The sequence below is a fragment of the Panthera leo genome, chromosome D2 (assembly GCF_018350215.1).
Source record: "Panthera leo isolate Ple1 chromosome D2, P.leo_Ple1_pat1.1, whole genome shotgun sequence".
Classification (NCBI taxonomy): domain Eukaryota; kingdom Metazoa; phylum Chordata; class Mammalia; order Carnivora; family Felidae; genus Panthera; species Panthera leo.
The window spans coordinates 87,127,881-87,150,151 of NC_056689.1; the positions used below are offsets into that span (position 1 = coordinate 87,127,881).

The 22,271-nt window shown below is 53.0% G+C and overlaps 1 protein-coding gene across 1 annotated transcript; it reads right to left on the bottom strand.

The window, feature by feature from the left end:
* Positions 1-11,305: 11,305 nt before the first annotated feature.
* Positions 11,306-12,262, bottom strand: LOC122202484 (olfactory receptor 226-like). Its single transcript, XM_042908871.1, has one exon. The coding sequence runs from the start codon at positions 12,260-12,262 to the stop codon at positions 11,306-11,308; it is 957 nt and encodes a 318-aa protein (XP_042764805.1).
* Between the last annotated feature and the right edge of the window lie 10,009 nt (positions 12,263-22,271).

Sequence of the window (22,271 nt, forward strand, 5' to 3'; positions counted from 1 at the left end):
CAGAAGTAGATGAGTGGGGTGATGTCAAACAACAATCTTCTGAACAGCAAAGGAAAGAACTAAGAATGAAAAGATTGTCTGCATTTCCACATTCATTGCAACAGTAAAGACACAGAAACAACCTAGGTGTCCATCAACAGATGTGTGGATACACACACACACACACACACACATACATGCAAATATATAGACACATATACAAATACATCTGTGTATACACATAGACATACACACATAAAATATTCATATGCATATTCACACATACATGCAAATATAAACACACATATACACATATACATGCAAATAAACACACATACACACATGTACATGTACACACGCACGCACACACACATACACACATGCATACAAACATATACACACATAAAAACATACACACACATATACATGTATATGTGCACACATATGCACACATACACACAGACATAGATACACACATATACTCATATGCACACATGCACAGATGCACACACATGCATACATGTACATATACACATGTACACACACATAAACACACATATACACAATTCACATATATACACACATACACACGTATACACACATACATACAGTGGAATAGTATTCACCCTTAGAAAAGGACATCCTGCCATACACGACCTCATGGGTGAACCTGGAGGACATGCTAAACAGAACGACCCTACGACCCAGCAAGAGCACTGCTAGGAATTTACCCAATGGATACAGGAGTGCTGATGCACAGGGGCGCTTGTACCCCAATGTTTATAGTAGCACTTTCAACAATAGCCAAATCATGGAAAGAGCCTCAACGTCCACCAACTGACGAATGGATAAAGAAGATGTGGTTTATATACACAATGGAATACTACCTGGTGGTAAGAAAGAATGAAATCTGGCCATTTGTAGCAACGTGGAGGGACCTGGAGGGTATTATGCTAAGTGAAATAAGTCAGACAGAGAAAGACAGATATCATATGTTTTCACTCATATGTGGAATTTGAGAAACTTAACAGAAGACCGTGGGGGAAGGGAAAGGGAGGAAAAAGAGGAGGGAGGGAGGCAAATCATAAGAGACTCGAGCAATGAGAACAAACTGAGGGTTGATGGGGGGTGGGGGAGAGGGGAAAGGGGGTGATGGGCATTGAGGAGGGCACCTGTTGGGATGAGCCACTGGGTGTTGTATGGAAACCACTTTGACAATAAATTATATTAAAAAAAAATAAGCCAGACACAGAAGGCCAAATACTGCACCATTCCACTTCCATGAAGCACCTAGAAGAGTCCAATTCATTGAAACAGGGTGGAGTGGTGGTTGCCAGGAGCTGGCCAGGGGGACAGGAGCTTGTGGTTCAATGGGCACAGAGTCTCAGTTACACACTAAGTTCTAGAGATTTGCTGCATGGCACTGCTCACGTTGACAACACTGGGGCATGCACTTGAAAGTTTGAGAAAGGAGAAGGTTGTGGAGGCAGAGCCCAGGGTGGCCCCATGTCTCCTGCTGTATAATGCTTGAGAGTGAGTGGGACCTTTTTCCTTCTTCCAAAGCAAGTTCTTTTTTTTTTTAAGTTTATTTATTCATTTTGAGAGAGAGAGAGACACACAGAGAGAGAGAGAGACGGAGAGACAGAGATAGTGCAAGCGGGGGAAGGGCAGAGAGGGGGAGAGAGAGAGAGAGAGAGAGAGAAACCCAAGCAGGCTTCAAGCTGTCAGCACGGAGCCTGATGTGAGGCTCGAACTCATGAACCAAGAGATCATGACCTGAGCGGAAACCAAGAGGCAGATGCTTAACCGACTGAACCCCCCCAGGCACCCCCCCCCAAGCAAGTTCTTTATTGTCCAACCAATCATCAGTTTTTCAATGGGGCCTAGGGCTATACTTGGTACATTGTATTAGACACTGTAAATCACAGTGTCTGTCAATTTGAGGCATACAACCTAAACATTTCTCAGGAATTACTCCATGGTAAAAGTAAAATCTGGACTGGGGCGCCTGGGTGGCTCAGTTGGTTAAGTGTAGACTTAGGCTCAGGTCATGATCCTGCAATTCACGGGTTTGAGCCCCATGATGGGCTCTGTGCTGACAGCCGGGAGCCTGGAGCCTGCTTCAGATTCTGTGTCTCCCTCTGTCTCTCTGCCCCTCCCCAGCTCACACTGTCTCTCTCTCTCTCTCTCAAAAATAAACAAACAAATAAATAAACAAATCTGGACTTATTTGCCAGAATTACAATGAGAATTTTTAAAAGTCAACTTTTTAAAATGTTCATTTATTTTTGAGAGAGAGTTGAGGGCGGAAGGGGAGAGAGAAAGAGATCTGAAGCAGGATCTGTGTCATTAGCGCAGAGCCCAACATGGGGCTCAAACTCATGAACCATGAGACCATGACCTGAGCCGAAATCAAGAGTCAGACTCTCAACCGATTGAGCCACCCAGGTGTTCCTTAAAAGTCAACATTTTAGGGGGGCCTGGGTGGCTCAGTTGGTTAAGCAATCGACTCGATCTCAGCTCAGGTCATGATCTCGCAGTTTGTGAGTTCGAGCCCTTCATCGGGCCTGCACTGATGGCACGGAACCTGCTTGAGATTCTGTCTCTCCTTCTCTGCTATGCTTGTGCTCATTTTCTCGTTCTCTCTCAAAATAAATAAATAAACTAAAAAAAGTCCACATTTTATTTATTTATTTATGTATTTTTTAAATGTTTATTTATTTTTGAGAGAGAGAGAGACACACAGAGAGAGACAGAGCACAAGCAGGGGAAGGGCAGAGAGAGAGGGAGACACAGAATCTGAAGCAGCTCCAGGCTCTGAGCTGTCAGCACAGAGCCTGACACGGGGCTTGAACTTACGAACTGTGAGATCATGACCTGAGCTGAAGTCGGGCCCTTAACTGACTGAGCTGCCCAGGTGCCCCAAAAAGTCAACATTTTATTTATTTATTTATTTATTTATTTATTTATTTATTTATTTTTTTTCAACGTTTATTTTATTTTTGGGACAGAGAGAGACAGAGCATGAACGGGGAGGGACAGAGAGAGAGGGAGACACAGAATCGGAAACAGGCTCCAGGCTCTGAGCCATCAGCCCAGAGCCTGACGCGGGGCTCGAACTCACGGACCGTGAGATCGTGACCTGGCTGAAGTCGGACGCTTAACCGACTGCGCCACCCAGGCGCCCCAAAGTCAACATTTTAAAGAAAAACACTGCACCTCACATTTATCCTGGTGTGAAATTTCTTCCTAGTAATACAACTTCATTGTTATCAATAAATAAGTTCTACTTTTGTTAAAATTTGCCTCATTTTCCCCTTGTCTATAATTTGAATGAAGGCTTTTTGAAAAAAGGACTTTAGAAAGGTTAAGCAGTGGAAATACCTGGGTACAAATGTGGCCAACAGTTTTCTGGGCAAAAGGCCTCTAGTCTAACGAGTGAACCCAGTTCATCTCCAATTAGCTTTTATTAATATTTTGAGGACAACGTAAAGCACTTGAGAGTGGACAGCAACCAGCAGACATGCAAAGGGGGTGGGACATCACTCTGGTGATGACAGGTTACGTGGGACTCCCTCTGGGTCTGGCCCTGCTGGCCTCGAAGGAGCTGCATGGCCTCAGTGCCGACAGCAGCCAGAAAGAGAATGGGGACCTCAGTCCTGCAGGTGCGAGGAGATGAATTCTGCCAAGAACCTGAGGGAGCTTGGAAGTGGGTCCCACCCCAGTGGAGCCCCAACTGACATCTGACTGCAGTCTGGCGAGACCCTGAGCTGAGGGCCTGTGGAAACTATGAGGTAATAGTTGTGAGCTGCTAATCTGTGATAATTTGTTATCTAGCACTGGAAAACTAATATAGATGGTTAAGGGAAGGATGGTGGAATGTGAGGCTGAAGATAATGTTAGAATAAGCAATTACTGAAGAGGCTTTTAGGTATGGGCATGAGAGTCATCTGAGACTACTTAAATAGCACTTCTCCAGACTGCACAGGTGCTTTTGGCCACAGGCAGGTGACCCGGGGTGCAGAGGAGAAGCCCCTCCAGAGGCTGGTCCCCTAGAGCCACCCTCAGGAACTTTTCAGGCCTCTTCTGTAAGGCCTGGCCCAGCTGGTTCTGAATGTCTGCAGTAGTGGCAAATGTCCACCTTAGACAGTGACCCACTATCCTGAGTCCAGGATCCTAGGCTGGCAGGTTTTTCTAGCACTGAAGGCACTGTCTACTGATGTCCACAGAAGCTGCTGGAAAGTCAGCTTCCAGTTCCCTGGGACCATCTGCCCCTCCCCTGGCTGCTTCTAAGAGTTTCTCTCTGTCCTTGATGTCCTGTAATTTTGGTGTAATGTGTCTGGGCATCATTTATATTCATTCTGCTCAGCATTCATTGACCTTTATTGAATGTATAGATTTCTATTGCCCATCAGTTTTGGAATATTCTCAATCATGGTCTCTTCAAGTATTGCTCTATACCAGGGGCAAACCTTTTTTTTTTTTTTTCAAGTTTATTTATTTATATTGAGAGAGACCAAGAGAGCGTGAGCAGAGGAGGGGCAGAGAGAGAGGGAGAGAGAGAGATAATCCAATCAGGCTCTGAGCTGTCAGCACAGAGCCCGACGTGGGGTTCGAACCTATGGCACTGTGAGATCATGACCTGAGCCAAAATCAAAAGTCGGCCGCTCAGCCGACTGAGCCACCCAGGTGCCCCAAGACAAGCCTTTTCTGGAAAGGGTCAGAGAGTACATACAGTTGGCTGGCAGGTCTCACTCTTCCTGCCCACCCGTCCTGATGCTTCGCAGGCAACCACCAATCTGCATTCTGTCACCGTTGATCAGTTTGTGTTTTCTAGATTTTTATATATCACACTTTTCCCATTTGACATTATTACTTTGAGACCATCTATGTTGCCTGTGTCAATAGTTCATTCCTGTTTATTGCTGATAAATCCAGTATGTGGATGCACCGTGGATGCACCGTGATTTGTTTCTACACCTTCTCATGGAGCTTTGAGGTGTTTCTGGCTTGGGGCTATCACAAAGAAAGCTGTTATGAACATATAATTACAGGTCTTTGAAAGACATATGCTTTCATTTCTTGTGGGTAAATACCTAAGAGTGTGATGGGGGCCATAGGGTGGGTGTGTGTTTAATGTTTCAGGAAGCTCCACTTCGTTTTCCAAAGTGGTTATGTCATTACATTCCAACCAAGACTAGCGATCTGAAAATATCTTCTCTCAGACTATGGCTTGTATTTTCATTATTTTAACTGTGTCTTTGAAGACCATAAACAAATTTTAAAAAATCTTTATTTATTTTTGAGAGAGAGAAAGACCACGAGTTGGGGGAGGGGCAGAGAGAAGGAGACACAGAATCTGAAGCAGGCTCCAGGCTCTGAGCTGTCAGCACAGAGCCTGACACAGGGCTTGAACCCATGAAATATGAGTTCATGACCTGAGTCAAAGTCAGGTGCTCAACCGACTGAACCACCCAGGCACCCCCCACCCCCATTAAGATTTAAATTTTGTTGAAGTCCACTTGATGATTTTTTTTCTTTTATGGACTTTGGTTTGCTTTTATGTCTAAGAAATTTTTGCCCAACCCAAGGTAAAAAAGATTTCCTCAAATGTTTTCTTCTAGGAGGTTTAGGTTATATTTAGGTCTATGAGTTTATTAGTATATATGGTGTGAGGTATGGATCAAAGCCTGCTTTGGGGAATAAGATATACCTGAATTTTCCAGTATTATTTGTTGAAAGGACTATTATTTTTCCACTGAATTGCCTTTGCATCTTTGTCAAAAATAAGTTGTCTTTCTCCCTGTTTTTATATTATTTTTGTTTCCCTTCCCTTATGTTAATCTGTTTTGTCTCTTAAAGTCCTCATATAAGTGAAGTCATATGATTTTTGTCTTTCTCTGACTAATTTTGCTTAGCATAAGACCTTCTAGTTCCATCCACGTAGCTGCAAATGGCAAGATTTCATTCTTTTTGATTGCTGAGTAATACTCCATTGTATATATAAACCACATCTTCTTTATCCATTTATCCACCGATGGACATTTGGGCTCTTTCCATACTTTGGCTATTGTTGATAGTGCAGCTATAAACATGGCGGTGGGGGGACAAAACAGAAGAGACTCAAATATGGAGAACTAACTGAGGGTTATGGGAGGGGTTGTGGGAGGGGGGATGGGCTAAATGGGTAAGGGACACTAAGGAATCTACTCCTGAAATCATTGTTGCACTCTATGCTAACTAATTTGGATGCAAATTTAAAAAAATAAGAAGTAAAACAAGTTAAAAAAATAAGTTGTCTTTGTATGTGTGGCTCCATTTCTGTAGTCTCTCTACTCTGATCTGCTGATCTCTTTGTCTCTCTTGATGGCAATACTACACCGTCATACCACTGTAGTTTTATAATAAAACTTGAAATCAGTAGTATTAGTTTTCCAAATCTGTGGCTCTTTTTTCAACTTGTTTTGAAAATTCTAGGTCCTTTGCTTCCCATATAAACTTTAGAATCAGTTTGGTAATCTCTAAGAGAAACCTGCTTAGCTTCTGATTGAGAGCGCATTGAATCTATAGATCAATTTGGGGAGGACTGTCACCCTAACATTTCTGAGTGTTTCAACCAGTTAACATGGTTTACATCTCCATTTCTTTAGGTCTTCTTTAAAGTTCTAAGCAATATTTTGTAGTTTTGAGAGTACAGTTCTTGCACATTTTTGTAAGATCTACACTTAGCTATTTTATGTTTTTTTGATACTAGTGGAAATGGTATCTGAAAGATATTTTAATTTCCTATTGTTTGTCACTGGTATATAGAAATACAATTGATTTTTGAATAATAAGCTTTATTGTAGATTCCATGAGTTTCCTCTTTGTCCATTATGTCGGCCACGAATAAAGACCATGTCAGAGGTACTGGGTGGTAAACTCGCTGCTCCTGGGCTTTGCACTTGAGTCCTCTCTGCTCTGCCAAGCCCACTCCATGTACCCAGTTTCTGGAGTTTTGTTGCTGCTGTCCTCTCTGTCATTGTCCTTAGTCTATGGGTTCCTTTCTCATCACTCTGGTGGGATTTAAGGCGGGAAGACGTGATGCTCAATCCACTATCTTTAACTGAAAACTGTGTCCTCACTGGGGCTGGGGGAGGAGACAGAGGAGGCCCTGGAGATGGCCTGTGGCGGGGGGAACGGCCGTCAACGGGACCGCTGGTGGTGAGGCGTTCCAGCCCACAGAGTTCTGTCTCCTCATCTGCTAATGGGTCATCCAGTTTCTTGTGGCTCTGGGGCATGGGGCAGGTCTGGCTCCACACTGCTGCTCAGACAGGAGTAGGGGCCTCCTCCTTGTCTGCTGCAATAGCCCCCAACTTCACAGTGAGCAGAGAGAGGGGTAGGAATATCCGTCTTCCAGAGTCTGAGGAAACAGAACAAATGGAGCATCAGATCAGTCAGTTCTGGCCCCAATGAGGAAGGAGCCAGCTGGATGCTCCCAGTGGATGCCAGGGGCCTCTCTCATGGCCTCCAGTCCTACAGCTGCCTTTCTCCCGGTGCTTGGTCCCTGCACCAGGGCACATGTGGACAGAGTGGCTGGGCCTGCAGGATGCTTCTGTCCACCTGAGGGTGGGGTGCCTGGAACACGTGTATATAGTACATGGACAGACACAGGTGGATACCCGGGGAGCTGGGGCAGTTTAGGGGATGTCTTTCTGTGTGAGCCCCACTTGGAGTCAAGCTTGTGAGAGGGGTCAGGGCAAAGGGGACAGTCCTCCTCAGTGTCCTCGGGTAGGGGCTGGTGAGACCTGGATCACAGGGTCTCAGTAAGGATTTGGGAATTTAACCTGTGGACAACAGGAGTCTGATGGCAGGGTCAAGTGAATGGGTGAGGGGTAGGAGACCAGGGTGGTCCCAGCAGGGGTTCTGCTTGGGGACGGTGTGGAGGGGGACAGAGGCACAGCCCTGCAGGGCTGGCAATGTGGGGTGAGCACAGGTGGATGCCAGTATTACAGCGTGGGGTCTCTCTGTCCCCCTGGAGGGGAAGTCATCCGAATTTGGTGGGAGGGGCCCCTGTGGAGTGGGGGCTGTTGAGAGGCCTGGAGCCCAGGACAGGGTGTGGGGTGGGGGTAGGTGGAGCTTAGGATGAGAATCGTCCCGGACCGGGTATGGCCTGGAGAGCAGGGGCCAGCTCAGAGAAGGGTGCCTTTTGTAGCTCTGGGGAGTCTGCTAGGGAGATTCCTCCTGTGGTCCTCGCTCAGAACGGGGAGAGCTGAGGGCTGGGCTCCCTCCCAGCTGAGGCCCTGGCCTGTTCCTGCCCAGATGGGCTACGTCCCTTTGCCTCAACCACTCCCTCCTCAAGCTCTTCCCATCAGCTTACTCTGCAACAAGGAGCCCCCTCCCCCCAACAGCCGCCTCCTCTAGCAGCCCCCTCCTCCACCAGTGTTCCTTCAATGCCCTTTCTCCAGCTGACCTGGCAGGTGTGCCCCTTCCAGCACACCCTCTCCCTCTTCCACCTGACAGCCACCTGCTGATAAACCCAGTGGAACAGGTCTGTCCTCACTTGGTGCCTTACGGGGACCTCCCCCCTGGCCACCTCTCCTGCCTCAGGGCTTCCTTGCTGAGGGTGCTTCTCTGCTTCTTCCCCGGCTGGTGACCTTCTCGTACTCCTGACGGCGCACCCTCTGTAAGCTGATGACTCTCCAAGTTCTGTTTCTGGTCACTTTTCCCTGGAGCTCCAGAGCCAGGAACCGGGCAACCTCTTGGGCTTTCCAGGGTCCTCCTTCTCAGACCTGCCTGTCTGGGTGGATGGACAGCTGACCACCCAGCCTCAGGTGGCCCAGAGCTCAGGCTCCTCTCTCGGGTGGCTCTGTAGCCTCACAGTCCTGCCCACGGTACCCGTGCCCCCCCAGACCAGGTCCTGCCCACGGCACCCGTGCCCCCCCGGACCAGGTCCTGCCCACGGCACCCGTGGCCCCCGAACCAGGTCCTGCCCACGGAACCCGTGCCCCCCCCCCCCCGACCAGGTCCTGCCCACGGCACCTGTGCCCCTTCCAGACCAGGTCCTGCCCACGGCACCTGTACCCCCTCCAGACCAGGTCCTGCCCACGGCACCTGTGCCCACCCAGACCAGGTCCTGCCCACGGCACCCGTGCCCCCCCGGACCAGGTCCTGCCCACGGCACCTGTGCCCCCTCCAGACCAGGTCCTGCCCACGGCACCTGTGCCCACCCGGACCAGGTCCTGCCCACGGCACCCGTGCCCCCCCGGACCAGGTCCTGCCCACGGCACCTGTGCCCCCTCCAGACCAGGTCCTGCCCACGGCACCTGTGCCCACCCAGACCAGGTCCTGCCCACGGCACCCGTGCCCCCCCGGACCAGGTCCTGCCCACGGCACCTGTGCCCCCTCCAGACCAGGTCCTGCCCACGGCACCTGTGCCCACCCGGACCAGGTCCTGCCCACGGCACCCGTGCCCCCCCTGACCAGGTCCTGCCCACGGCACCTGTGCCCCCCCAGACCAGGTCCTGCCCACAACACCAATGCCCGGCCTGGACCAGTTCTTGTGTCTCTGGCACCTCGGAGGCCCTGCTGTGTGGTGGGCCCGGACCCGAGCTGTGTCTGTTGCTTCCGGGTGTCTAAACCAGGCTGTGAATTCCCTGACCCAGCTGGTCTCTGCAGGGCCACACAGCACCCAGTGAGAGGCTGGCACTCAATACTTGCTTTATGAATTGACAAACCAGTGAGCACAATAGTATTTTCACCCCATGTTTTAAAGCAATCATTTTACAGTAGTTTGATTTGGAAGCACATCCACATGAAAGAGGGAGGTGCCTGAAATTGCAGACTTACAGGCACCTTTCATGGGACATTCGCTAACCCTAGTGGCCGCCACGGCAGTGGGGTCTGTGCCAAGACCCTTGGAAAGGACGCAGCGACGGGCTGGTCAGTGCTGGTCTGTCCAGCAGCAGCTCCCTGCTTAGCTCCGCCCATAGCCCTGGCCCCCGCTCCTTGCAGTGTCCTCCCTGGGACAACAGAGAGCCCCTCGCCGCCTAGCACCACCTCCTAACGCAATGACGGTCTGCTGCTACCTCGCTGCCCCGCGCTCCTTGAGCCCTTGCCCTCGGTAACACTGTGCTCGAGGTGGGGCCTGGTCTCACAGGCTTCGGGTCACGTTCAGCACAAGGCCCATCACACCCATTGAGCCCAGTGTGTGCTCAATGAGTGATCTGAACCCTCAGTCTGTAGTGTGTTTCTGGGGTGGCCCTGAGAGTGAAGCTCAAAGCCCCCATCATCCATTGCACAAGACGAACATTCTAGGTTTCCCCAACCTTGCCAGCACAGTTGACATTTATTACCTGAAATCCTGCACAGGCACCACGAGATTTCTGACCAACTCTCAGGCTGCGTCTGCGGCACAGGCTGGGGCCAGGCCTTGTGACTCTAGAAGCTGCCGTGGAAAGTTCACGGCACCATCACAGTCATCTGCTGGCTCGGATGAGCGCCTTTTGAAGCCAGGCGCCAAGGAGAGCAGGAGAGCAGGTGAGGGCTCCTCTGGGGAGACCCAGGTCCTGCCCTCCCGGGTCAGCCAGGCGTGCAGCGGGCGTGGACGCCACCCTATTGCCCCTTGGTGACAATGCGTGTGTGGGGGCTGTGGCTGGGGCAGGCATCAGGGCCCGCACACACTTTCAAGCCTGGCCTCGCTTACTCCACCTACTGCCAACAGAGAGGGATGCTGGTCACAGGGACACTGGTCAGGGGACGCTGGTTTCAGTGGCCAGTTCTGGTTTTCATTTTGGAATATCCACCACTCCTCAGAGTCTTATTTGCTCTGCTGGGTTGTCAACACACCTGCCCTGGGCATCACCCTGCACGGCCCAAGACCTCCCATAACTGCAGGGGGTCGTGGTGCTCCAGCTGACCAGGCCTCCGGGGGCCTGGTTAGAGGAGGGAGCGCCCAGCTGCCTGGGGCCTCAGCAAGGACGTGGGGCCAGCCTGCAACCTGGCCCCCCAATCTTGCATGATGTGGGGGACGGGGGTGTCCCCACCTGGGGCGGGGGCAACTGGTACTCTGCAGCAGTTGTAAAGTGTCCCAGGATGATACCTTGTGTGGCACCCGGAGAGGGTCAGGGTTGGGGGCTCCACACGGGGCGTCTGTTCCAGGCATTGGGAAGGGGTGAGCCAGGTTGGGGTGGTCACCAAACCTGTGTCCTGGGCAGGCACCACTCAGATGAGGGACAGGAAGGACTCTGCCTTCAGCCCCTCACCCCACCGGAGCCACTCAGGAGATAAACTGGAGACACAGAGGTCTGGAGCAGTTCTGAGGGAGCGCGAGGTCCCAGGGAGGCCCCTAGGACGGGGCACCCAGGGCCTGGGCCACCCTCTGCACTGCCTTGCGTAGGGCCTCCTTGACCTCCTGGTTCCGCAGGCAGTAGATGATGGGGTTGAGCAGGGGCGTGAGCACCGTGTAGACCACGGACACCACCTTGTTGAGGTCAAAGGAGTAGATGGCGCGTGGCCGGGCGTAGATGAAGAGGGAGGCGGAGTAGAAGATGACCACCACGGCCAGGTGCGAGGCACAGGTGGAGAAGGCCTTGCGCCGGCCGGCGGCGGACGGGATGCGCAGCACGGTGCCGAGGATGGCGGCGTACGAGAAGATGGTGAGCTGCAGCGGCCCCAGCAGGATGAGCAGAGCCAGGAGGAAGTCGACCAGCTCCGCCATGGACACGTCGGAGCACGCGAGGCTCAGCAGGGGGGACACGTCGCAGAAGAAGTGGTTCATGACGTTGGGGCCACAGTAGCCCAGGCGCGAGATGAAGAAGACCTTTCCCAGGGAGACGGCGAAGCCCGAGAGCCAGGAGCTGGCGGCCAGGAAGCTGCAGAGGCTGGGGCTCATGATGGCCGGGTAGCGCAGGGGGCTGCAGATGGCCACGTAGCGGTCGTAGGCCATGACCCCCAGGAGCGTGCACTCGGTGCAGGCCAGCGCCAGGAAGAAATACAGCTGCGCCATGCAGCCCGCGAAGGAGATGTGTCGGAACTGGGGCTCCGCCAGGCTGAGCAGCATCTTGGGCACGGTGACGGAGACGTACCACACCTCCAGGAAGGACAGGTTGCTGAGGAAGACATACATGGGCTTGTGCAGCTGGGGGCTGACCCGGATCACGGCGACGACGACCACGTTCTCTGTGACGGTCAGCATGTAGGCTAGCGTGAACAGCACCACCAGGCACACGTGGAGGCCCAGCGAGCCCGAGAAGCCCACCAGGATGAACTCTGTCACTTCCGAGCCATTGTCCCCGAAGGGCATGGTGTGCACCTGGTGGCAGAGACAATGGGTCAGATGCTGGCTGGTGGGTGGGGTGCTGGAGGCCACGGCCCCTGCTCTGCTGCCCACGGGTGGGCCTCCCCTCAGGCACTGGGTGGGATCTGGGCAGATGTGGGCTCTGCCCTGGGGCCACCGGCCCTGCCTGGCCGCAGACTGGATGAAGGCTGTGGTGTGCTGGGTGCCATGAGAACGTCTCAGGGGCCCGGACTGGGGACCTGCTCACGGGTGTGGATGGGGCCCCACAGGATGGTGGGGGAGGCCGTGGCCAAGGTCACCCAGGTTAGGAGAATGGGTGCTGTGGGGCAGGGGGCAAGGGGTTGGCCTGGGGTGGACAGGGACGTGCTGGGCTCCCGCCGTCTTCTTGGGTCAGGCGGGGGGGAGGGTATCTGCGGCCATGAGATGGGGCTTCCTCATCTGTATGCAGGACGACAGCCAGAACTTTCCCTGCAGGTTGGATGCAGACCTATCACACCTCCAGGGGGGTGGGATGCTGAGGAGGACGTCCGTGGGCTTGTGCCACAGGGGCTGATGGGGAACATGGCCACTCCTGGGGTGCCAGTTCCCTAGGAGAATTCAGGGTCCCAGGGAATTGGGAGGATGCAGGAGGCCGAGTTTCCCACCCTGGGTCCCCTTGACACCCTGTCCTGGCCAGGTGAGCCGTGCTCCCTGCCATGGGCCCTGGGGGTCCAGCCCTCCACCGCCCGACTCCATGTGTGGCTCGCCTGGTTCTGTCCAAGCCGCACTGGTACGGCCAGAGGTGTGCAGGGGGCCCTCAGGGCCATGACTTCCTGTGCCCCCCAATTCCAGCCCCTGCAGGGATGGCTAGGGGATCAAAGGGGCAGGACTGGCAGGTGGCTTCCTCGCCTCCACAAGGACCTGTTTCACAACAGTGAAAGGGCCAGACCCTAAAAACAGAAGTCAGCTTCCTTCACCCTGGGCATTCCCCTCCTGCCCGCCCACGGGTTTCCTGGCTCAGGGGCCCCCTGAAATGCTCCCCTGCACCCCGCCCCACATCAGCCAGGGCCTCTGTCCTAGGAACGTCCCTGAAGGCCACAGGCGTGCTTCCTGATCTTCAAAACCTGTGTCGGGACCAATCCACTCATTTGTAGGACGGTTGGGGTTTTGGCTTCTTACCTGCACCCTGAGTGCATCTGTACACTTGACGTGGAAGTGAGTTTGCTAAAACAAGCTGGCTGATATGGAGAATGGGCTTGGAGGACAAAAACCAGCCTCTGTTCTGCATCTTGCTGCCTTGAACCCTCAAGTTTAGTATATGTGCCGCTGAAGTGAGTGCTGCTGTGAGCCCTCAGAGGGCATCCCCCACACCAGGCCTTACCCACCGGGGCCTCAGACCTGAGCTTGGGGCCGAGCAGGGTGTGGAGGGCGGTCCTCCTGCCCTGATGGAGTAGATGCCCCTTCTGGGGAGGCCCTTGAGCCCAGGACCTGGTAGGGTGGGCTGCCCCCAGCCCAGGTGTCAGCTCTTCTCGGCTTCCTGCTTCTTCCCAGAACCCCAGAACTCCCCAGGGCTCCTCCTGGCCTGTGCCCTTGAGTGACCACAAGCCCTTTGCCTCTCTCCCCTGCATGCTGCCCCAGATCCCAGGCAGCAGATCCCAGAGCTCTAGGGTGTGGCTCTGGGATGGGTGGCTCCAGTTTAAACCCCACCCTCCAGGAGACACCTGTGCCTGGGATGGGATAGCCACCCTCTCTGCCTCGGTTGTCCCATGGGGTCAGAGCAAGACCCTTGCTGGGCTGTCCTGGCCCCAGAACGCCACGAGGGGGTGGGGATACACCAGCTCTGAGGACCACAGAAAGCCTGCACATCTGCTGCGTTCACTCGGGTGGGTTTGGTGGCCCAGGTGGGCAGCGATGCCTATGCAGCAGGAGGCGGCCTGGCCAGATCTCAGTGGGCCTGGTCAGCTCCCCCGTAGCTGGGGCTCTATCTCTCCCCCACTGTGGCCCCTGGTGACTCCAGCAGTGTCTGCTCAGACCTGCCACTGATCAGCTGTTGGACTTGGAATCAATGTCTCTCTCATCCAGAGCCTGTTTGTCTGTGTGAAAGAGGGAGCAAAACCATCCGCTTAGCCGACGGGATGGGAGACTGGTGCTTCATTAGGGGCCCCAAGTTCTCGTCACACAGACAGGAGAGGACACACGGTGAGTCCCCAGGCTCCACCGTGATGCTCCATGTGTGCTCCCCAAACTTCACATGGGTGCAGAATCACACGTGTCCTCCCCCAAACAGATTCGCTCAGGCACCCAGCCTCCCTGAGTCAAAGCCCTGCACGCCCCACGAGAGGCCCCTGATGCAGGTGTTCAAGCAGACACCAGGGTCCTGCCAGCTGGACGACGCACCTGCTCACGCCCCCCAGCAGATCCAGATCCGGCACACAGACCTCGGTGCCCAAGCCTTAGACACACAGATGCCCCGATAGCCCCGGTCCTGCCCAGGAGACAGGTGCTGGCCCCCACCCCCCACGGCCTAAGCCTCAGGAGCCATACGCTGTGCCACAGAAACACACACGGACACAGGGATAAACCCCCAGACCACGGACACAGGGATAAACCCCCAGACCACAGACACCGGGCCCTCAGAGACACTGGTTCGAGACAGACTGTTCAGCTTGTTGCCTTCATCGCATGCGTGGGCACACACAAACTCACGAGCAGGAGCACACACAGACACAGGTGCACATGCCTGTGCACATTCAGGGATGCACTGCACACAGACACGTGCACCTTTCAGCTCTCACCTGTGTGGAGACTGCTGGTTTTAGGTGGGAGATCGGGTTTGGAATCCCAGCCCCGCCCGCCCTCTGCTCTCAACCCCCAGCCCCAGCTCCTCACGGGTGGAGGGGAGGGTCTCTCAGTTCTCTGGCTTTCCTCAGGACTCGGTGCTGTTCCAGCCAGGGGCTCAGCAAAAGCGGGTCCCTACCTGGTCCTTGGGTGCTGAGAGGGGGCTCGGCATGAGAGGTGACAGAGGGCTCTGACAGGGCTGTGTCTTGCTCTCAGCTGAATGCTGCGCTGGGTGCCGGCCCCATGGGTCTCCCCCTCCCAGGGATGTCACATACCCCGTAAGCATGCAGGTCCAGGACAGAGCTTGGAAGACACGAAACGAGATGAGCCGCTGCGAAGACCCCTCCTCACAAATGAAAGAGACAAAGAGACCTCCAGTCCGAGGCGGCCGCTGGTGCCTCCCCTGTTGTCTGCATTTCACAGGACCAAGAGTCAGGTGTGGGGGGAAAGTACAGGGGACCCCCGGTTCGCGGCCTTTGGGAACATCCCCTCTGCATGGGGAGAGCTTGGGCAGCCCAGGAGCCGAGCACCCCCAGGCCCCCCAGACCACGAACGAGTGTGTTTCTAAAGCATAACCGAGCGGCAGACGGAAAGCTTACCTCAGCCCTCGCTCACCATCTGCTCACTGGAGAAGGTCTCACAGGAGAGACAGGCAGAGCAGGAACTGGGCAGAGTGGCAAGGCTCCGTCCCTCCCCGCTGTCCCAGGGGCTGGTGCCCAAGACACCAACGGCTCCTCTTGGGAAGCCCTTGAGCCTCTGCTCAGGGACCCACACCCCCTGGGAGCAGCTTTGTCAGCCAAAGTGGCCAGAATCAGAGGCCAGATGGCCTCCCTGGCTTCCTCGTGGGCACAGGGCAGCTGTGACCTGATGGGGGTGGGGTGTGGGTATGGGGGTCACTCTCATCCAACCAGCAGCAGCTCAGTGCAGCAGAGGGGCCCGGAAGTCTCTGCCCCCACCCCGCCAGAACTGTGGGTGACGAGCAGGCCCAAGCTGGTCCCAGAGCCCTCTCCCCTGAATGGGCTCCGTGCTGCCTCATGGTCACCCACCTCCCTGCTCTCCAGCTGGTCACTGTGAGGGTCACATGAGGTGGTCAGAGATGCCCCTTTGTCAGCTGTGACACAGCTGTGGGGCGGAGGTGTGTCCCTCTCTCCCACAGAGGTGGAGGTGAGAGGAAGGTGTCCAGGACCCCGCACTGGGCTACAGCCCTTCCCTGCCACATGGGGTCCAAGGTCTGCCCACACTGTCCTGTCAGTCTCTGTACTCAGTCAGAGAAGGGTCCCCACAGGCCACAGGGGACGGCAGACCGGCCCCTTAGAGGTGGGCAAGGGACCTGCTGTCTGCTGGGCCTGGGGTCTGAGCCTCAGTGGAATCCAGATCTCTGGAGCTGCCTCTCTGGTGGCCCGGGGCGGCATTGGTTGGCCTTGTGTCCCTGGGCCCCTAAGTCATTTTAAAGAAGGCACGTGTTCTCAGCAAAGTCTGCCGGCTCCTACAGCGTCTCAGCCGGGCCCTGGACTCCAGATACGACACTGAGCAGACAAGCTCCTGTGTGTGGCGCTCTGGTGCTGCAGGGAACCCACAAGCGGGATTGGGGAAGAGCGCTCCCGCCAGCGGGGTCACGGAGGAGGTCTGGGGTGCAGTTATAGCTTGTCCAGAATGCTGTGGACCGCGGGGGTGGCGTGGGCTGCTGGGTGGGGAATGGGGAGATTTCTGTGTGCTGGGTGTGGCGGGACAGGCCTGGACTCAGAGCTGGGGAGGGCTCAGCGGCCCAGCTCCCCGGTGGGTGCGGCCTGGCGGCGCCCCGGAGACGGCCCAGGTTCTGGGCAGAGCAGGGCTGCCGGGGAGGGGGGGCAGACTGGCGGGGTCCAGATGGGGTGCAGGCTGCAGTCCGAGCTCGCGATCACCGTGGTGGCGCAGGGCGTCGCTGGGTTTGCTGATGGATCGGCATGGGGTGCAGGAGCGAGGGCCCAAGGATGTGGGATCGGTGGCTTTTGGAGTCTTCGGGAGGGGGGGCGGGAGGAAGTTTTCCGAGTGCAGATTTAGGATGAGAGGAAGTTAGGTGGGGGCGTGGACATGTGAGTCCGGAACCTCGCGGAACCTCCCGGAGGTGGGCGCTTGGGGTCCGCCAGGGTGCCGGCGGAGGGCCAAGGAGGGTGCGGGAGCAGGGCTGGCTGGCTGCTCTTCCGTTGCTGTAGGCTAACTCTCACTCGCGCTGGACGAGGCTCTTCAGGTGTAGTGTGATGCGACAAGAGCGTGGCCAGCGCGAGTGGCCAAGAGAGGACGCTCAGATACTGGTCCGCGTGTCCACACTCTCGGCCCCTATGCCATCTTCCCTGCTGGGCCCTGAGGCAGGGCTGACCATGGCGCCCTGGGCTCCACCTGTGCCACCAGGCAGCTTTGCAGAGAGGTGGCTGGAGCCTTCCAGAGCAGGAAGCTCTGTGACCCGTGTGAGTGTCCTCGCCCTCGCCCTCGCCCTGGCCTGCTTGGGGCTTCCTGCCCTGGTGCAAACCCCAGCACCCTTGCACCCTCCCGGGAGCCTGGCCTGTCTCCGGCAGTGGGGTCGGGGGTCTCTCCGCGGGTGTGTCTTGGGCTGTAGGGCCGCTGGCTTCTTGCTGGTTTGTTGCAGACTCTGGTGGCTGGGTGGAGTTTTTTTCTGGGGACCCCAGCATCCACAGACAGCCCTCCCCACTCACAGCTCCCGGCCTCCTGTTTCCCTGTGCCCGCTCAGCCCCTTCCCACAGACACCCCTGGCTTCCCATGGCCCAGAACCTCACCTCTGGATCCGAGCCGTGTAGATGAAGGTCCTGCCTGTTTCTCACATCACTCCCCCAGCACCTTAGTCCCACCTCGGGCCCACCACCCCCTCCCCAACCTCGGTGCTCACCCCTGCCCCCTGCAGCAAGATCTCTGGCAGCCTCCCCCCCCGCCCCCCCCACCCCCCGTCCCTGCCTTCCCCAAGCAGGTGTCCTAAACCCTGGCCCCCGCCCCACCCCTTCTCAGAAAACAAGCCAAGGGGCAGGGACTCTGACATCCTGCTTCAGACACCTTATCTTTATGCACACACATCCTGGGGGCTTTCCTGCTCCTGGCTGTGCTGAGCTCTGCACCTGGCCCCCAACCCCTAAGGGCCCTCCCCTGGCTTTTGCTGCTGGGTCTGCCTTCTAACGTCAGCATGGACACAGGCTCCAGCCTCCTGTCTGAGAAGCGAAAAGGAAGGAAACCCCAGCCCTCAGACTACACTCTCTGCCCCTTGGTAGCAGCACCCGCCTGTCCTCATCCACCTTCTCCCCGGCTCTACGGTCCCTGTCAGCTGGGCAGCAGGCCGCCCCTCCTGTCACTGGCCTTCAAGAAGCAGAGAATCCCCTCCTAACCCTGCTGTCTGCTTCCGTCCACACTGGCTGGGCAACAAGCATTGGAGACCCCCACAACTGCGTTACTGCTAATCCAAACGGGGCTGCACAATCCTGCTGCTCGTGGGTTTGACAGCTACGCCCGCCCATTCGGGATTCCATGTCAATTCTAGAATCATTTTGTTAGGTCCGGGATCCCTCCTTCAGCAGTTAATTTGGGGGATTTTTTTTTTCTGTCTTTGCAAGATTGAGTCTTCTGGGCGCCTGGGTGGTTCAGTTGGTTAAGCTTCTCTTGGTTTCGGCTCAGGTCATGATCTTGGCTCATGGGATCGATCCTCATGAAGGGCTCTGTGATGATAGTGTGGAGTCTGGGATTCTCTTGGGATTCTCTCTCTCTGTCTCTGCCCCTCCCCTGCTCATTCTTACTCTCTCGCTCTCTCAAAATAAAGCAATAAACGTTAAAAATGAAGATAAACTTTTCTGACTCATAAACTTGGCATATTTCCATTCTTATTTAAACTTTGCTGTGATGTCTCACTTGTCTGTGTAAAGGTTTTCCACATCTTTCATTAGAGTAATTCCTAGATATTTAATATTTTTGTTGCTTTTATAAGTGGTAGCTACTTAAAAGAATTCATTTTCTGTTTGCTGCTTTTATGTAGAAAGATAACGGCTTTTTGTTTATTAACTGTGTCCAGTGAGCTTGCTAAGTAAACTTTGTCATGAATTCTAACTTCTCTGCAGATTCTTCTGGATTCCCTATATTCCCGGTGACATTGTATGTGGGTAAGAGGGCTTCACCCTCCCATCCTGTCTTACAACTTCCTTCTCCTAACTGACTGCACTGTGAGAGCCCCCAGGGCAGAGCAGAGGCAGACAAGGTGGGGAGGGACAAGGTGGGGAGGGACAAAGTGGGGAGGGACAAGGTGGGGAGGGCTGTCCTGTGGTGTCTCCGGCCTCAGAGAGCCGGACACTTGCTGTGGCGTGTTTCCATGATCCTTGTTATCAGATTAAGGGAGTTCCCTGCTATTTCTAGTTTGCAAAGTATTTATTTATTGTAGTAAATGTTTTTTTTAATATAAAACTTTTTGCCTCTTTTAAGATGATAATACGATTTTTCTCCCTTAGTATTTCAGTGTGACAAGTGACAATGATGGATTTCCTAATGCCAAACCAACTTGGCACTCCTGGAAGAAAGCCATCGTGGGCACCGCTGGTATGCTTTGTACGCATCGCTGATTTTATTGGTTCTGGGCCCAGGGTTTTCTTTGTGGGAGGATAATCTTTCCTTGAGAACAGGACTATTGAGGGACAATTGACATACATTAAATAGCACATATTTGAAGTGAACAATTTGATTAGCTTCGACATATACATATTTATATCTCCATGAAACCATTCCCACAACCAACGGAATGTGCATTTTCATCACCCCCAAAACTTTCCCCCTTCCTGCCCCTCCCCGTACCTACCTCTCCCGGTGACCACTGACCTGCTTTCTGTCACCGCAGGTTAGTTTGTAACCTGTTTGCATTTCCCGGAAATTTATGTAAGTGCAGAGGATGTGGAGGACCTGAAGCCCCACAGAGCACAACCACCTTGGAGACAGTTCCGACCTTTCATGGTGACTTACACACGGTCCTGCCGTCCGACCCCCCACTGTGCTCCTCAGTATTTACTTAAGAGAAATCAGAATATACATCCACCAAAAGGCTTGTACAAGAATGTTCTGAACAGTTTTATTTATAATAGTTCCAAACTGTACACAATCCAGGAAATACACTTTGGAACAATCCAGGGAGTTTTCTCAAGTTTTGCCGGTTGTGCATATGCTCATTCGTGCGTCCGTGGAACTCACAATTTTACCACACGTGTAGCTTCAGGTGACCGCCACAGCAATGACGTGAACTCCCTGGGGCTGCCGCCTTGCATTCACACCCCTCCACCCCCACATACCTAACCCTGCTAACCTGTTCTCCATGTCTACTGTTATTTCAGAAATATCGTATACGCGGGATCATGCGATATGTGTCCCTTTCAGATTGCTGTTTTCATTCAGCATAATTTCCTTCAGGTTCACCCAAGTCACCGTGTGTATCGATACCTTGGTCCTTCTTACTGCCGAGCAATGTTCCATGTATGAATGCACCACGGTTTGTTAGCCGTTGAGCCACGGAAAGGCACCTAAGTAATTTCCAGTTTCTGGCTACCACGAATAAAGCCACTGTAAGCGCCAGAGTAAACGTTTCTGCATGAAGGGAAGTTTTCACTGCTCTGGGGTCAATGCCCAACTGTGCGGTCGCTGAGTCATGCGGGCAAGTCTAGTCTGAGGGTTAAAAAGAACTGCTGAATTATTCCACAGGGCGGCCGTGGCTGCACTGTTCACCTCCCCACCAGCGATGCATGAGTGGTTTCGTTTCTTGACTTCTTGCCAGCATTTGGTATTATCACTAATTTTTAAAAAAAGCCTTTCTGGTAGTTCTGTAGTGATACCTTATTGTGTTTTTTGTCTGCGTCACTTAATGGCTAATGGAGGTGAGCATCCTTTCATGTCCTCGTATGACACATCTGTATGTCCTCTTTGCTGAAATGCCTGCACACACCCATTTTCTTTTCTTTTCTTTAAAAAAAATTTTAAAACATTTTTATTTATTTTTGAGAGACAGAGAGAGACAGAGCGTGAGCAGTGGAGGGGCAGAGAAAGAGAGAGAGAGAGAGAGAGAGAGGGAGAGAGAGAATCTCGAGCAGGCTCCACATTGTCAGCACAGAGCCTGGCATGGGGCTCAATCTCATGAATGGTAAGATCACGACCTGAGCCAAAGTCAAGAGTCAGATGCTCAACCGACTGAGCTACCCAGGCACCCTGGGTTATCACCTTTTCTATTCCAGGTATTGATTTGGGTCTTTTTTGATCTTTGTCAAACTTGTTAGAAGTGTGTTAATTTTATTTTTATTTTTTTCAAAAACCCAGCTTTTTGTTTCACTAATGTTTTGCTATTATTTTCCTGTTTTTAACTTCATTGATTTCTGGTTTTATCTTTTTTGTTTCCCTCCTTACTCCTTCCTTTATTCCTTTCCTTCCTTTCACTTTTTCTCTAGATTTTTGAGATAGCAATTCAGATTATGGATTTGAGATCTTTCCTCTCATGTAAGTATCAAACACTATAAATTTCCCTCTCACCATTACTTTAGCGGCATCCCATAAATTCTGATATGTTATTTTCATTTTTTATTCACTTTTTCGTATTTTCAAAATTTCATTTGAGACTTCATCATTAAGCCATGGCTTTTTTAGAAGTGTGTTTAATTTTCAAGTGTTTGCAGATTTTTCCATTGTCTCTCTGTTATTGAGTTCTTGTTTTTTTCTATTATGGTCAGAAAACATTCTGTATGATTTAAATTATTTTAAGCTTGTTAAGGTTTATTTTGTGACCTAGGATACAGTCAGTTTTGGTGAATGTACCATGTGTGCATGAAACGAATGTGTATTCGACTTTGTTGTAGGAAGTGCTCTGTGATCCTGTTGGTTGCTGTTCCATTCTTCCAGACCTTGCTGAGTTTCTGTTGATTGCTGTGAATGGCATCTTGAAGTGCCCAAGAATTGTGGATTTGTCTTTTTTCATTATGTAATGTCCCCCATTCTTCCTAGTAATTTCCTTTTGTCTGAAAATTTTGTCTGATATCAATATAGCCACTTCTTTTTTTGGTTTAATGTTCACATGAAATGTTTTTTTCTTGAATCAGCACACATTTGGATAATTTTTAAAAATTCACTCTGCCAACATCTGTCTTTTAATTTGTGTGGTTAGAACCTTTACATTTAAATTATTACTGATGTGTTGGGGCTTATA